This window comes from Gopherus evgoodei, chromosome 8 (assembly GCF_007399415.2).
Source record: "Gopherus evgoodei ecotype Sinaloan lineage chromosome 8, rGopEvg1_v1.p, whole genome shotgun sequence".
In the NCBI taxonomy this organism is placed as follows: Eukaryota; Metazoa; Chordata; order Testudines; family Testudinidae; genus Gopherus; species Gopherus evgoodei.
In genome coordinates, this window is record NC_044329.1 from 70,104,119 (window position 1) to 70,122,325 (window position 18,207).

An 18,207-nucleotide genomic window follows, 5' to 3' on the forward strand; every position below is an offset into this window, starting at 1 on the left:
TTTTTCAGCATCTTATAACTTGGCCAAATTGGGGTGGATTTTCATGGGGACAGCAAAAGGCACTTCCCAGACACAAAGGACCCCTCCCTGCCAAATTTCAATTCCAGAGCATGGGGCCACTAGAGGATCTCAAAGAACAGGATGTCAGGATTTAACATGGGTAAAACAACATATTTTTCCTTAGCCTCATTCTCAGAAATGGGGCAACTATTTTAGTTGAAATTTCCCCAAAAACTCAATCAGAGGAAGACTCTTCGTTGGAACCAAGTTTATAGGCAAGAACAGAAGAGTTGGAGGGGGCCAGTGAGGAGTGGGATCTCTGGGTTTTGGTGGGGCCAAACAGCCTTGTCTGTTTCATCTCCGTTATTTATGATAGAATAATCTCAGCAAGTCTCCGCAAAGTTTTCCTCCTCCTGATCTCCTTGTTTTTCCACTAGAGAGGGCAAGTCTGTTTCCAAACAAGGATATTGGATTTACACTAAACAGTAATATGTTTTGCTGCTACTTTACGCTGAGAAATGAGAGATTTCTTTGGGCATGAAAAATTATGTTTGGGAAAGCTTCATGTTATAAAGGGTATAATGTAATCTGAATACTTTGGAAAATATTTACACCAATTGCGGTTAGTAAAGCTAATGTTGGTATTTAATCAAGGATGCTATTAGTTCTGAATATACATCTTGGGGACATTTGCCATTTTGCCTTTAAATGTTTAGAATGAAATTCCTTTTCATGAAAGTAATATTAAGTATGTCAAGCATTGGAGAATCTGAGCTCCTACTTGTATTAAAGTCAGTGGGAGGTTTGCTGTTGACTTCAGTGGGAGCCAGAACACATCACAGAGGACTATCCTAGTACCCCATCCATCTGCTCTATTTTCAGCATGTATTGGATAAGATGACCTGATTGATTAAAAGATAGCATTAGCCTGCATTAACCAAAATCTTGCCTAAAACTATGACTTATTTTTTCTTTACTCTATCTGCAGGTAAATTATGATGACTCAGAGAATAGGGAGGAACCAGATGCTGTTGTGAACTTGCCAAGCACTGCAGCAGTATCAGAGTGCCATAGGAAATTAGAATCCTTAATTCAGAAGGTTTGCTTTTAGCTTTATATTCATTCAGAACACTATCAGGAAATCTAAAGTATTTTCCATCTCTTTACATTTTTTTTCTAGAATCATCAGAAATATTGGCTTGGAACTGATGAATTACTAGAGGATTGGTCTGTTTTGGGGGTTGAGGTGCTGCTGATTAAAGCCATTCAATTTATTTTTTGTGCAGTAGTACTTGATATTTCAGCCTTTTAATGTGATTAATATGCCAAGTCTGCGGATATCTGTGTGTTGTCTGTTGTATTTTTGGCTTATTTTAGAACAGTATTGACGGGAAGGCAATGCTCAAAATGTATGCTTTGTGTGCGATTGCCTATTGTAAAAAAAACAAAAAAACAAAACCAGAATACACACACACTTTGACAACGCTAATAAAAATGTGTACATGAAATTTTAAACTTCAGTGGGAGAATAGATTTTTGGTTGGAATTAAATCTTCTTCCCTTCAGTGCTGGCAACAAAACTGTTGGAGCATTGTGTTAGTCACGGGGAACTAAAAAGTTAAACTGACTAGAAACAAGGAAAATTGACCTACCTGTCTTTCACTGTATGTGTGTGTAATATGAAAAATGGGCGGAGGGCAAGTGGTGTGAGCTGTTTGTCAGATATAGGGCCACAACACATAGGCTTGTGGAGATTCTAGGCAACGTTGCAGCCCGTAGGGCAGCCCCAAAATACTGCTGTAACTTAGGCTAGCTTGCAGGGCTGTCTAAATTGTGTGGGGAGCCTTTCAATCCCTCAGAGTAGGCCAGGATCAGGGATTCCAAATATGGCTTAAAGCCACCTTGATCATGTGGATGCTTCCCCGACCCATCTCACCCCAGGTTGAGAGTTCTGCGCTGGCCCTTTCAGATCTTACTTAATACATAACTGATTTTTATAACTAAACTTATACAGATTTTCTTCTGATCTAAACATCAAACTACTGAGGGATGAACAAATCTTTAGTTTTTCTAGTCCCAGGAATATACTGAGGTTAAGATTCAGACCACATCATCAGAAGGTTAAAAGTCCACAACATTTATGACTTTGAAACAAGTGCCATGGAAAGTAGTGTGCCATCTGTTGTTCTTAAGTACGTTATTATGATTCTATGTGATACATTAGCTGCAACAAGTTTATATTAGGCTATAGGAACTTGTTTCAGTCACTGGAAACTTTATTTATCCTTTGCTTAATTAATGTGTCAAGATTGTAACTTAGAATTTGCTTTATTGCTCCAGATTGAAGAGTATGAGAAGAAAGAGAAGACCAAGTTAAGTGAAAGCCATAGCATTTATGTTTTTAGGAGATACTTGAATAAGATTTTAATTGAAGCTGGAAGACTTGGCCTTGTGAGTATTCAAATGTTAATTAAAATATGGTAGAATTTTAACTGCTACTTTATATATTTTTTTGTTATTACAAATCAAAACAACATAATGATTTAAGTATTCTAATTACTCCAAACTAAGACAAATAAGATAAAGGGAATCATAATGAAAAGACGTTTTACAGATTAAATTATGCTACATTAAATTCAAATACATACAGCAAAATTATGCACCTGCAACCCTAGCCCCATCTTGTGCCCAGTGTGTCCACAGCTGCAGAGGGAGCCCACATGAAGCTGGGCTGCACTCTAACTGAAGGTGTGCACTCCCCATGCAGCCTTCCCAAGTGCTGCCCTCCTGTTTGTTCATTGAAAGGCTCCAGTTCTGCTTCCAGAGAGCCCTCTACATCTACGGAGATGTGAGCAAGATTTGCTATATAGAGAAGAGAATATAGTTGACATAATTTATAAAGTATTCAAAAGGAGATAATTGATGTTCAGAATACTTATGTATCAGTCCACTGATGCAGCCACTGCTGAGACAATGCGCATGCTACCTGTACTTGAAGAGACAAGTTCTGTTCAGTCTTTTTGTTGTTTGATAATTCCAGGTCATTAATTCACTTGTTTACAGGAGCTTGCATAAAGCAAGATCAGTCAATTACTGATGATTTCATTCTAATGTCTTTGGATGTAACTTTTTCCCTATCTTGAGGCAGAGAGAGAATTTTTTCTTAAATATGAGCAAAACAATCAGTTAACAGCATTACAAGAAAGAAGCAGATGATAACATTTCTTTTAAGGAGCAGTGAGCGCTTCTTTTTTTTTTTTGCAGTAAAGTATTCACCAATGAACAATGCCGTTTTTCTTTCTGTCCTTCCAGCTACAAATTTGATTTTCCAGTCTGTTTGAGAATAGATTAGCTGTTAATACTGCAAGTGAAGAGGTGTTTTGAAATCCTAATAAAACATTTAACATGAGGTTCCACTTCTTTTTCCATAAATATTTTAATAAAGTTATGACACATGAACTTCGAAGGTATGTGAATTAGCAGTTTCATTGGTACAGAAGAGTGAACAAAAAGGCTATAGAAACCCCAGATACCAAATGTGACTCTGATCTTGCAGACTGACCCACACAGAAAGATACTTATGACCATGCATAATTAGGGCTCATCCTTAGGACTCCATATGGTAATATGGGTCTCTCTGCATAGATGAGATATACTGCAGGTTTGAGGAAAGTTCAGGCAATTCTTCATCCTTTTATTTGTCTTTTTGATAGATTTCCTATTGCAGGTAGACTGTTTAACCATTGTTTTGTATTACTTTCATTTAGCCTGATGAAAACATTGGTGATGTGCATTATGATGCTGAGATCATCCTTACAAGTCAGGCTCTTTTGGAGATCAACAGATTTCTCAATGAGGAGGACTGGAAATCAGGCGCTTTGGATGATGCAGTTAATAATATTCTGATTAATTTTAAACATCATGATTTTGAAGTTTGGAAATGGAGGTTTGAGGACACATTTGGAATTGATCCATATAATTTGCTTATGGTAAGAAAGAAGAGATTCTCTGTACTTTTGTATTCTCCAGTGTTCTTTAATAGGCCAGCCCAGTCACTGAATATATCCTTCTACCAGTAAATGGGGATCAAAATAAGTAAAACTTATGATGCTCTTCCCTTCATAAAGTGCTGGCTGAGAATTCCTCACTTCTTTCATCCCAATAGGTGAAGATGACCTGTTTGCCCAAATTAGGCATTTTTAACTTTGTTTTTCCTCATACCTTTTTCTTATAACTTTTTTCTGCTTGAAATTATCACTTGGCCTCACAGTTATTTCTCTTTACCTTTTGGATCTCTGTGTGGAGTGGCCCATTGAGTTGTGCATATTTCTTAGTCCTACATATCCAGGTCCAGATATTGGATCTTAAGCTACAGGGTTTCAGAGACACCCTTGGAGATGTAGTTTGGACTCTGTTGATGCAGCACTTGGGATTGACCTATATAATATGCTTTTGGTGAGAGAGGAGAAAGATTAAATATTGGAGCTTTTAATAATTCTGTGTCTTTAGATTTAATAATATATGGAATGTTAAAATGTAGATTTTGAGTTTCTCATGAGTAGAGAGGTATAATTCCACTGAAGGTCTGTGTTGAATTCATAAATCATAAGTTTAAAGCTCTTTATCATTCAAAATGTGCCTGTGTATTTGATTCAAAATAAAAATCCACGTATTGGAATGTTAATTATTCTTTATCCCACTCAACATGTCCCAGTGGTGCTTTAACCTCACTCTTCAATGGTCTTTTTCTGTGCTGCCTCTCTTTCTTCCCTCCCTGTAAGGTCCCATAGAGGAGTCTTGCTGCTGCTTTCTTATTCTGCTTAAACCACTGACAAGAATAGGTTTCCCTCACTGCCCTGCTGCAGATGCTGGAGTGGTGATTCTCTGTTAATAACCACGAGACATTTTGTTTTTAACTCTTGTACTTTACCATTGTAACAATTCCATCACACTGAAAATATTAAATGTAACTGAAAATAGTGAGAGATTTTGTGCCAATATAGAAGATCTTGTGAAGTTATGATGGAATGACCATTAAAGTCAGGAAAAAATTTCCTTTTCCCACAGTGCAGAGGATGTCCTCTAAAAAAGAGGCAACAATCTCATAACCTGAATGTATTTGGATTAATTGAATCTGTTTCCTTATTTCTCAAGGCTTCTGTTCCTCCTGATGTTCCTTCCTTTTTGTTCAGTCCCATAAGGCATCTGTACATTTTTCTCAGTGCCTTTTTCTTTCTTTTCCTCATTCATTCCTGTTGTCGTCATCTCATTACCTTCCCCATTACAATATAAATCCGCTGTAGCATCCAGATCCAGCAATTTCATTTTAGCAAATTCCACTTTGTTCTCTGAAAGCTCGTATCATCTCTTGTGAGGTCTGGCTTTTCAAAATATTGTTCTCATCTTTTTTTCTTTTTTTTTTAGCTCATAGACATGTAGACTTTAAGATCAAAAAAGACCATCATGATCATCTGGTCTGACCTCTTGCACATCACAGGCCACAGAATCTAACCCACCCACTCCTGTAATAGATCCTTAACATCTGGCTAAGTTACTGAAGTTCTCAAATCATAATTTAAAGACTTCGGGTTACAGAGAATCTGCTATTCACACTATTTTAAACCTGCGAGTGACCTGTGCAAAAAATCCCCGTGGCCTCTGCCAATGTGACCTGGGGGAGAATTCCTTCCTGACCCCAAATATGGTGATCAGTTATACACTGGGCACGTGTGCAAGACCCACCAGCCAGATACCTGGGAAAGAATTCTCTGTAGTAACTAAGGCCCTTCCCATCTAATGTCCCATCACTGGCTGTTGGAGATATTTGCTGTTAGCAGTTGCAAACTGGCTACATGCCTTTGTAGGTAATCTCATCATACCATCCCCTCCATAAACATATCAAGTTCAGTCTTGAAGCTAGTTAGGTAAATTAAGCTGTTTGTAATTCTCTCTTTTTACTAGCAGTAGGCTTGAAAAACTCCAAAGATGGTTCATGACTTTCCTCCCTCATTTACTTTTCAGGTACTCTTGTGTTTGTTATGCATTACAGTAACTGTAGCTACTGAGCTATGGACACACATTGGTTGGTATACTCAGGTAAAACGCATTTTATTCATCAGTTTTCTCATGAGTTGTGGATGGAACTGGATCTACTTATATAAGGTAAATAAATCAGAAATCCTGGCTCTGTTTTTTAACAGTAAACTTTTAAACCATGATAATCCAGAGAGTTTGGGGATTATTTTTGTTACATTATAAAATACAGTTATTGATTGCCAAAGTGAATACTGTAATGGAGACTTCAGAGTGCACAAATTATTAGATTTAGATTAAAATCCCTGCTTCTACTCACTGCAGTGAAGCAAAGAGTTCAAAAAGCAATGGAGCCATCATAATTCCACTACAGAGGGTTTGAAGACTGTATGTGACTCTCCAAAGCACCATGGTGGGAGGGCTTTAGGAAGTGGCTAATTGATCTGTGTACTACATTGATTCACTGGCTGAAACCCTATATAGTAGGTGTATACTATGCAGCGGCCGCTGCTAAAACTCAGAGCTTCAGTAATGGTCATAGAGCAGATGACTGTACCTTGGGTTGTGTTAGGATAAGGATTCTCTCTCTTCAGTTCCTACCTAAAAACCCTTGCACAAAGAACATTTGCTTTGCCCAGGTATGAGGCTTTGGTCCTTAATTTGAAATTGAGAGTTGAGTTTATCGCTAGATCAATTTAAAACAAAATGGTCAGATCTCTGATGTGCTTTGGCATCTTTAGTCAAGAAGAGTCATGCAGATGTGCATTTTACAGGGACCCCATAAATTTAAAAATTACACTTTATTCAAAAGATTTTTACCTACTGTTGTTACAAATTACATCTATATTTATTATAATAGAGATTTGAGGGAGAAGTAAAATCTCCCATTGTCCAGTTTGTTCATTTTATGCATAGTCAGTTTTGCTGTTTCCCTATATAGTCAATTTCTCTGGGATTTTATGAGGTCTTCTTTTACACATCAACAGGGGAAGAAAAACATTTTTTAAATTGGAAAATAGGTTGTAAGACCACAAAAATTGGCAGGGCTAGTCAGGGCAGTTGAGACTGTTTGTTTTTTCACGTTCTTTTAAACTATCCCTTTAAATAAATATGTCTAATAAAATTCTTTGCGCCAATCTAGAGTTAAATAATGTAGTGAAGCTCTTTGAACTGAAAGCCGTTAAGAAAATGAACCACTTGTCCATTGAACTTGACCTATTAAAGGAACAAATAGGCTTTGGCTGAATTTGATTTGCTGTGGTGGTTTGCTTTTGCAGATTTTAATTTTTAATACATTTTAGACCACTTTTTGGTTGATGGCAGAAAGTGAAAATAATGGTCTTTTATTCAGTGTAAACCACTTTTACCAAGGTTAATTCTGGTTCCGTTGCAGATAGCCTTTGCACAGCATCAAGCTGAAGTGGCCAGAATGGGAAATTATGACACAGTATGTGATAAGAAGATAGACTGGAGCGAGAGTCTTTTTGGTGAGGTGTTGTAGTTATGTTTCCTTTCTAATACTTTTTATTTAAAGAAAAACTGGAAAACAGTGATAAAATGAGACACAAGCCAGTGCTGGCATCACCCAAGAAGTAGCTTTTTTTATTTTTATTTTATTTTTTTTTCTAATCTTGCATTAAAAATTCTCTGATCATATAACTGGGTAAGCCAACTAATACTTTATCTAACACATAATTAGCGTGCTATTATATTTTTGATCTCAAATTATTAGATACAGGCTTATCATAAGCTATATTCTGGTATTTCACCTCCTCCTGGGCTTAAACTTCTCCTTGCACTGACTAGTAAAATCTGTATCTGAAATCTCTCTATCCCATGAATATTCCCCAGCTGTCCTGTACCGTTCAGTACACAGTATCTTAAACTAAGGAAAGGAAAATCCTCTTGACTTGATTCCACTTGTCTATCCTCCAGTTATTTCACTTTGTGAATACATGGACTGCAGTAACTCACCAACACAAATAAACTCATACAAAAATATTCTCTTTATTTCAAACTATAACTAGATATTTTTGCAGCATGCATCCAGTTACTTTACACAGTAAATATAGCACACTTCTTGCCATAGCCACTAGAAACCTTACAAGTTTAAAATACTGCATACACTTTTGTAAAACCATCCATGATGGATAGCATGAAAGAATTACTTTTGCTGCCTACAGAAATGTTAGCAACCATGTCTTTTTGTTAGGAATAAAACTGTGTCCATCCAGCTCTGAAGCTTGCTAGGCATGGCAGTGATGGATTATTAAGGGGAGGGAAATGCACTCCAAAGCCTTGCCACTGGTCCTGGGGAGTTCAGTAACTAACATCAAGAGCCTCTAATTGATCTGAATTGTTATTGTGGAGTGAGGGTGAAAGTTGGGTTACCAATAATTTAAAGTTTAAAAGATAATTATCAGCCCCTGGAATTGCACCTGAAAACACATAGGAAAGTAACACAGAGACTAAAGCTATGTCTACACTGTGCTACAGTACAGACTATAAGCGTCAGGATTTAGAGCGTATCAAAAAGTGTTATGCGCTAACTGCCCTGCGTGGATACTGCTGGCGCAAACTAAAAGATGTCTAGTTTGTGTTAAAGTGCAGTCCTGTTTGAAAGTGGACTACAAAGGCGAACTAGGTACTACAGAAACACCTGTGCCAGCATGGGAACTCCCCTGTCCAGCATGACCTCTCATGAATGATGTGTGTGAGGTCACAGTGAACAGAGGACAAAATGGCATCCTCTGTGCTGCAAAAGTTCTGGCAAAGCTGGAACGCTGTGACTTGGGGGACAGACCTCCACAGAACCCAGGGTGGATTCACAGGACCACAGGGACCCAGCGTTGGGAACCACAGCTTTAAGGTACTGAACTAGGCAAATACTGCCTTCTGTACACTTTTATGATCCTCCACTATCACCCTTAGCCAGTAGCTGTCTGAAGACAGAGAGCCAACCTTCTAACAATAACAAAAGTACAAACCACACTTTAAAGCACCCTTCACAAATCCCAGTTCATCACAGGTATGCATGAAATAACACTGAAAATGCCCCAAACTCTAATGACAGTGTTTTCATCTTCTCTTTAGATAATGCAAAAATTGCAGACCTCTTTCCTTGTTCAGGACTGCCAAGTGTTGAAGTCTAAAAGAGTGCTGGGAAGGATTTAATGTTAAGAAAAGTTTTCCTTCCCCCAGCCCTCTTCTGTGCTTGGATAACTTTAATTTCCAACCAGATTGGTAAATTTTTAAAAAATATAATTAACTTCTGAGCTGAAATGAGGCATGTAAAATTTCAGTTAATTTTTTTAGGGGGAAGGCTTAAACTGGACTATTGGATATAAAATGTAAATGCCACCAAATGCTTAATTACATCATTATAAAATACATTTGCCACTTTCGTATATATTTGTCTTACTTTTGCTTTCTTTTAACTGTAGAATGGTTGAGAAGTTCATGGACATTTCAGGATGATCCTTGTCAGAAATACTATGAAACAATACTAGTAAATCCCATTTGGCTAGTCCCCCCAACAAAGGTATATGCTGTTCCTAAAGAAACCATTCACCCTTCCAATTTGTATTTGGAAACTGAAGAAGAAGAATCCTCACATCTTGTTACTATTCCTTATTTTAGGTATTGGCTGTTACATTTACCAATTTTGTAACAGAACCATTGAAACATATAGGGAAAGGAATTGGTGAATTTATTAAAGCCCTTATGAAGGAGATACCAATGATGCTACAGATTCCAGTGTTAATCATCCTAGCTGTGGCTGTTCTGGTCAGTATATGTTCTTGATCACATTAGTGAGACCTAAAACAAAATGAATAGTTCAAGTATCCATGACAGACAAAACTACTAAAAACCAGCAACAACAAAAAAATCACTGATCTAAAATTTTAGAAGCATTAGTGTATATAGATCTGAATAACAGTTTGGTAACACTGAAGCTAAAATTTTAAAGTTGTTATTTCTTGGATATATTTTATTTTTTCTGTGATTTACTTGTTGATCCCCTGACTTAAAACACAGCAATGTGAACTTTTCTCCATGTTCAAGATATGTGAACTATAAAAGTGCAAAAAAAAGTTATATTTTTAAAGATTATTTCTCAACTGGTATAAGCACAAAAATTATTTGAATTAAAATAGTTCAAAATCCCAGGCTGCATGATAAATGAAAATGGGTTTAGTGTCACACCAGCTCTGGTTGGACCACATAATAGAACCTCTGCAGAAAGTGGCACTTTGTACTTGAGAGGACTGAGCTAGAATTAGCAGGGACTGTTGGGAGAGGATTGCACCAAAAAACATATCTATCCTCCGACCAGCTCAGACCCATACTGACCGACTAATGGAGAGCAGGACACTGTGAAGGCCCATTGACTTAAAAAAATGGGACAGTAAAAACCTGAAAATATGTTTTCAGTAATCTTTCAGTTATAGTAATCTTGGGGGTTGTAACAAAAGTAGGTACATTTGTTCAGACGCATTAATTTAAGTTTGTTCCTAAACTCTTCCAAAGTAATGAAATTGTGTACTTTTTAAAATCCACTTTGTCAATTAAGAGTAATTTTCTGAAGTAGGAAAGCTCTTGAGAAAATGGTAAATCATGTACTGAAATTTTCCCTTTAAACACTATTGTGTGGAAATGTAGAGATGTAAAAGTATGTAGAAAAAGAGAAGAAGAAAACTGTACAAGCTGTGAAAGGGAATGTCTGTTATACTTAAGGAGACAGTGTCTTTTCTTTAGGGTTTCTGCTATGGTGCAGGAAGATCAGTTGCTACGCTGAAACATTTAACAGGTCCTGACCGGAAACCATCTCCTTCACTTCCTTCAAGTGACAGACAGCACTGGGAACAAATACATTATAGTGCAGGTGATTCAGATTCCAATTACAGAAGGAATGTTGGTGCCATCAGTGGAGGACCTCATGACAGAGGAGATGATCACATGAGACTTCAAAATGGCAACAGAAGCTCTGAAGTTCTGCTGCCAGGTGGTACACCAAATGCACAAAGAGAAGAGCATTACAAGGTACCATCTAGCGTACATTAACAATTGAGCATTTTAATAGCTATTCAAGCTGAGCCTAGAATAATGTAGTTTTCACTATTTAACTGTCCAGATTTTGTTCTTATAATTTTCATGTTTAAAAAGGTGGCGTAGTTTAACTAAGTGCTGTCTTTAGAGCAGTTACCTGGTCATCTGAAAAAACAGCTTAATTCCGTTCCCCTACAGATGTTCAGAGAGAATAAATTCCTGTATGAAAGGATGGTACGTGGATTAACATTTTTGGTAATACAGAGCATTCTGAAAGAACACACACCATGGAGTATTGGCCTTATTTAATGATTGATTGTGAGCTGAAGTGGCTTAAAAGTTTTTAAATGTTGAAACCTTAGCAAGATTTCAGTGTCTGCAGATCTAAATAACTCTTCATATGTGATTTTTGAGTTCACTCCCAAGTCAGCCTATGAATGAGCATTGCCAGTGAAAGGAACTGGAAAATAGGAACTTACAGATTAGTCTAAATTGTACAGAACACATTAAATATGACCTATATGAAACTAGTTCAGTTCATGAATGCTTCCTGAAATTAGAGATTTATTCACACTCTTCGAAAAATGCAAATTATGATATTCTTCTTAGAGAAGGTAGCCATGCTCTTCAGTCTGATAATTAGACCACTGGATAAAATGCCAGCAGGTCTTAAGCTGCCTGCTCAGGTTAAATCACTTTAATATGCCCAGTTAATTGTCCGAATAACACAGATTATCTATTTTACAGTGTGGATTGCACCCTGTGTCTCAAGATCAAACAATTTTTAGAGTGAAAACCAATGTAGATCAAAACTGTGATAGAGAGATTGCACTTGAAGAGCAGAAACTGTGCACGCTTGGAGTTGAACAAGAGTCTGAAAAGAATTGTGAACCTCAAGCAAGTTGTAGCTTAAAAAAGGAGAAAACAAATAAGCAAAACTCAGTTGAGAAACCAGGAGATCTTGAAAAGACGGAAAAGGGCAGTCTCTCTCGATTAATGGAAGGCACAGAGGAAACTAAAGAACCTTTGAACTCTACTGTAAGTTTTGTCTAAACTTTGGTTCACGGTGTTTGCTTTTGTTTTTCCTTTGTGTTTATATTTTTAGTTACAAACAATCACTGAACTAGATGTAGGCTTGGCAGAATTTGATTATTTTTAAACTTTTTTCATTATCAGTTTAAATTTTCACAGTTGTGGAAAGTTATGGGCGTGTCAGACAATTATTGATTGACAGATCTTGAGATTTAAAAAGTTTGTTTTATAACCATTAAAACAAATAGTGTGTCAAAATATGCAAGATAAATAGCCTTGTGTAGGTTCTCAAGCAGCATTTTTCTTCCTTTGCCTATGTAAATTTCAGTTATTGATGGAAATACTTTTTCATCAATTTGTAGTGAAATTGATGTTTGACATTTACTGACGATAAATCTAATCCTCCTAAACCAAACTATATGGTTGATGTGAGCTCATTTTGAGCCAAATACTTCTTTGTTGGATAAAGGCCCTCATACATAGGCATCTGTGCTTTTAGAATCCATTTGATAATATCTGGGAGTGCTGACAAGCTGTACATCTCAGAGTTGTTTTTATAGTGGAACCTGTTACCATTACAGGTTTGGAGGTGCTCCAGGTTTCCGCATCTGTTAAATAAGGATAATAATCCTAATGCTGTCTTTTAAACGGCCAAGAACTTGCTCTGAATTAATACAAACTATGCACATTTTTTAAACAGGCCCCCTTCCCTCTCAAATTTAAGCGAACTTTTGTTCTGAAACTAAAGGTTAAATACGTAACCTGAAAATTAAAGTTCCAGAATGTTTCAACTAGAATTTCAAAATAAAACGTGGTTCTCTTATAACCTGGACAGGGTAAGCACTGAAATGCTGTATGTGTGATCCAGCACTTCAGGGCCTACTGGAGGAGATTAGGACCCACTTTGTGCTGGTATCACAGATTTGATTTAGGCTCAAATGTAACTTATTCTATAGTATAATTTGAGGGATGTGTTTGCCACAGTGAGCTGCAGTAACCTAGATTGGAGGCTAGCACGTTTAAGGTAGTTCTATTTAAAACCATTTTTAAATGCTGCTTTTCTGCATTTAATTGCATTTGAATCCCTATCCAAATAGAGCTTACTATAAAGTATAAAATAAATAAATTAATTAACATAATAAAATATAAACATTATGATTCTGAATAAATGTAATTCTTCTTCGAGTGGTGTCCCTGTGGGTGCTCCACTCTAGGTGTTGGTGCCTCCCTCTGCTGGAGATTTCTTGCAGCAGTACTCGGTCAGGGGAAGGGTGCGCACAGGAGTTGTCTCGTGCAGCAGTTGGCACCTCCTGTAGTGCTCCCCAACCATCCTTGGCTGCAGACGGAGCTCTGCAGCAGTGCTCTCTTTGTTACTTTCTGGAAGAAGGAGGAGGAGGGGAAAAAAAAGTTACATAGGGACTTTTTTTTAGTCTATACTTAGTTGCATTGTTTAATACTAGTCTATATTTGGTTTTGTTAGTTCCTCTTAGAGGTTTTTCTTCAGAAAAAAAGAGAAAAGAAGAAGACTTTCTCTCTCCTTAACTCCCCATTTGGGAACAGTTTCTACAGTTTACCATTACAATTAACTTCCACCCTTATCTCTCGAGAGGCAGAAGAGTCTTACCTGCAGTCATGCTGGGCTGAACAGGATTTAAAAAGTATGACTCCTGCTGTGAACCGATGCAGGTCTCTGATGGCCACAAATCCTGCATTCGCTGTCTGGGAGAAACTCACATCTCCTAGAAATGCATACATTGCACCAACTTAACAAGGGCAAGACATGACAGGGATCTCTGCTTGAAAATGCTTCTGCTGGAGAAATCCCTCCAACCTCCGTAAGAGATGTCCTCCGGAGAATCTCATAAACCGAGATCCCCGAGCTCCGATAAGGCTTGACTTCCAAAATTGTCAGGAAGTGAGCCTAAACCTCTCCAGCAAGGGTCTCTCAGAAAACAAGTGCTTTCCCAGTGAGGTCTTTACCCTCAGTGCTCCACTTACCCAGAGTGAGCACTTATGAGGCACCGGGCTCCTTTGGCACCATCCCTCAGTGAGCCCCAACGCGTGGCATTGGAGTTGAGACGTCAAGTGTCCTCCACAGCACCGACTACCCCAGTGCAGAGCGCGGCACAGGCAGCGGCACCATGATCGATGCTGCCGGCACTGACCCAAGATTGGCTGCTGCCTAACAAGCCGAATCCAGCACTGGTCAGTGCTTCAGTGGTCAACCGCAATACCAAGGTGGGACCAGCGCAACTCCTGAGTCCTGCTGACATAGCAGTTTCTTTGGCACCACAGTCACTACTGCTCGGCACAGAACACTCCGAGCTACATAGCAAGGTACCATCCTTCATCTCCTGCACCACTCTCCATGCATACCGGCAAGGAAGGAGATGTGCAGAACAACCATGTCTCCTCTCAACGTTCATCCCCATCACAGATGAGACCTACATGGAATGCTGTGAAGCCTAAGCTTCATCCCTCCGAGCAGTCACAGCCCTGGTATGCACAGTGCTTGCCGTACCCATTACCATCTTACCCCGTGCAATGGCCACAATGGGGTCCTTGGCCTACATACCAGAACCCATATGATGGTCCCCCTTCCCTAGCAACAAGCAATTCCAGAGTACACCCATCATTACCACACAGAGAAACCTCTGACCCCCCAACACAGAGAGAGAAGAGGAAGAGATACTATCACAGCAGACCTGGATGATTCGCCTCCTGCCCCACACTTATCTTCTGCACCAGACGAAGTGGCAACATAGTCTACCCCTACGACATCAGATGAAAAAAAATAAAAAGGAGTCATATAAAAAATGGAAACTAGGTCAGATTACAAAGGATGAATATAGGCAAACAACACAGGAATGCAGGGGCAAGATTAGAAAGGCAAAGGCACAAAATGAGCTCAAACAAGCTATGGGAATAAAGGGAAACAAGAAGACTTTTTAATCAATACATTAGAAGCAAGAGGAAGACCAAGGACAGGGTAGGCCCACTGCTTAGTGAGGAGAGAGAAACAGTAACAGGAAACTTGGAAATGGCAGAGAAGCTTAATGACTTCTTTGTTTCGGTCTTCACTGAGAAGTCTGAAGGAATGTCTAACATAGTGAATGCTTATGGGAAGGGGGTAGGTTTAGAAGATAAAATTAAAAAAGAGCAAGTTAAAAATCACTTAGAAAAGTTAGATGCCTGCAAGTCACCAGGGCCTGATGAAGTGCATCCTAGAATACTCAAGGAGTTAATAGAGGAGGTATCTGAGCCTCTAGCTATTATCTTTGGAAAGTCATGGGGGACGGGAGAGATTCCAGAAGACTGGAAAAGGGCAAATATAGTGCCCATCTATAACAAGGGAAATAAAAACAACCCAGGAAACTACAGACCAGTTAGTTTAACTTCTGTGCCAGGGAAGATAATGGAGCAAGTAATTAAAGAAATCATCTGCAAACATTTGGAAGGTGGTAAGGTGATAGGGAATAGCCAGCATGGATTTGTAAAGAACAAATCGTGTCAAACCAATCTGATAGCTTCCTTTGATAGGATAACGAGCCTTGTGGATAAGGGAGAAGGGGTGGATGTGGAATACCTAGACTTTAGTAAGGCATTTGATACGGTCTCGCATGCAAGCCTCAATGGATGTAGTGGACACAGCTGCCCAAACAACCGCAACAGCTATGGTTATGAGAAGAATATCATGGTTGCAAGCTTTGGGAATTCCAAAAGAACTATAGCTAAAAGTGGAGGACCTCCCCTTCGATTGAGACGCGAATAGTTTATCCCTAACAGACGACGTCCTCCATATTATGAAGGCCTCCCAAGCGACACTGCATACATTAGGCATACACCCACCGCCTGAAAAACACTCTCTCTCTTTACACCATACCAGGGGTAACGAGATACCTTGTTTAACCGTCAACAACCACGATACTTCACTCAGAACAGACCCAAACAACAGTCTTAGAGACGACAAGCTCCATAGAACCAGGCCTCGTCCACCCATCCAACTAAATCTAAGCCAGAATTTTGAGGTCGAGGGTATGGAGGACCTCTCCACACCTCTAGCACCAACGGATACCCCATCCCACAATTTTGGTCACTGCCTATGCCCATTTTACCATGCCCATTTTACCATGCGATAACCACAGATCAATGGGTTTTGGAGATCATATAATCTGGCTACACTATTCCTTTCACAGCCAGCCCCCCTACCCTCCGCCCCTTCCCCATTCCTCTTCAAGGACCCCTCTCACGAGCACCTTCTGCAACAGGAAGTAGACCACCTCCTACTGCTGGGTGTTGTAGAACTAGTACCACATCTATAATGAGGGAGGGGCTTTTATTCCAAATATGTCCTGACAGAGAAGAAAGGAGGGGATGGAGACCAGTCTTAGATCTCCGAAAACTGAACAGGTTCGTACGCAACCACAGGTTCAGAATGGTCACACTGGCCACAATAATCCCAGCAGTAGACGGGGGTGACTGGTTTTCAGCCTTCCACCTCCAAGATGCATACTTCCATATTACAATGCATCCTGCCCACAGACAGTTCCTGAGGTTTACAGTAGGACCCAACCACTACCAACTCAGGGTCCTTTCCTTCAGACTGTCCACTGCTTCCCACGTAGTCTCAAAAACACTCGCGGTAGTAGCAGCACATTTACGACACAAAGGAGTCATAATCTTCCCCTATTTGGACGATTGCCTTCTTAAGGGTGCCAACTGACAAGAAATGGCAGGCATGCTGAAGACCACAATAGACCTGTTTCACCAGCTATGTCTAGAGATAAAAGAAAAAAAATCCACCTTGGAACAAACTCAGCGATTGGAGTTTATCGGAGCCATATTACTAAACCACAGATTCACTACACTGACCAATCTTATTTCCATGGTGACCATCAGCCCACAAACTTCAGTGAGGACATGCTTTCAGATTCTGGGACTTGTGGCAGCTACAACTTTCATAGTAAAGTATGCCAGACTCCATGTGCGCTGTCTGCGGCACTCGTTGAGCACAGTCCATACATACACCCATCAAACACTCTCTCAACACGTGTGTGACACTACCACCAAGGGTTATCCTCTCCCTACAGTGGTGGACACAGCCAGGGAATGTATGCTCTGGGATTCCTTTCAACAAGACCCCGTCAGTGACTGTTACAACAGATGCCTCCCCGATAGGTTGAGGTGCCCACTTGGGTCACCGGAATGCACAAGGCAAGTGGTCGGTGATGAAAACCCGACTACATACGAACGCTGTGCAATACACAATGCATGCTGACACTTCCACTCATATGAGAAACCTCAATCTCTGTTCTCACTGACAATGTGGCATGCATGTTTTACATCAATCACCAAGGAGGAGCCAGGTCTCTCTCACTATGCGTAGAAGCCATGAATTTATGGAACTTCTGCATCCGCAGCAGTATAAACATCACAGCATCATACCTACCAGGGTGCCAAAACACTACAGCCGACAACCTCAGCAGACACTTCTCACAGGAACACAAGTGGGAAATCCATGACAGTGTTCTCAATACAATATTCCAAAAATGGGCTCACCCAGTAAATCACAGATGTCCACTATTTTGCTCCAGGGCAGGCCTGGCACCGGGATTGATAGGGGATGCCTTCCTCATCCCATGGAACGCATCACTCACCTTCCCGCCAATACCGCTGATCCCACGGGTCATCTGCAAGATACGACTCGACAGAGCATACATCATTCTCGTTGTCCCTACATGGTCCAGACAGACTTGGTTTCTGTACCTCTCCCGCCTACCAATCTGTGCCCCACAACCGCTGCCTTTCCAGACTGACCACCTGTCCCAGAACAAGGGCCTGACACTCCATCCAAACCCAGTGAAACTCCATCTCAAAGCATGGCTCATCGGTGGTTCCAACATGGGGAATTGAACTGTTCACAGAAAGTAAAACAGGTATTACTAAACAGCTGTCGCCTCACCACTAGAAATACTTACCGCCACAAGTGGAGAAGATTCTCCCTTCGGTGTCAGCAAAAACAGCGGGACGCGACCAGGGCGCCTCTGTCTATGATCCTAGACTACCTACTAGAATTGAAGGAAATGGGGTTAG

The 18,207-nt window shown here is 39.8% G+C and overlaps 1 protein-coding gene across 1 annotated transcript in view; it reads left to right on the forward strand.

Annotated features, from left to right (window-relative positions):
- Positions 1–18,207, forward strand: part of CLCC1 (chloride channel CLIC like 1) — a 33,491-nt gene that overhangs the window by 2,764 nt on the left and 12,520 nt on the right. The window contains 9 exon segments of the mRNA XM_030574014.1: positions 989–1,099; positions 2,341–2,451; positions 3,768–3,989; positions 6,022–6,162; positions 7,427–7,520; positions 9,477–9,574; positions 9,673–9,819; positions 10,792–11,076; positions 11,830–12,120. Of these exon segments, the coding sequence (XP_030429874.1) occupies positions 989–1,099; positions 2,341–2,451; positions 3,768–3,989; positions 6,022–6,162; positions 7,427–7,520; positions 9,477–9,574; positions 9,673–9,819; positions 10,792–11,076; positions 11,830–12,120 (1,500 nt within the window).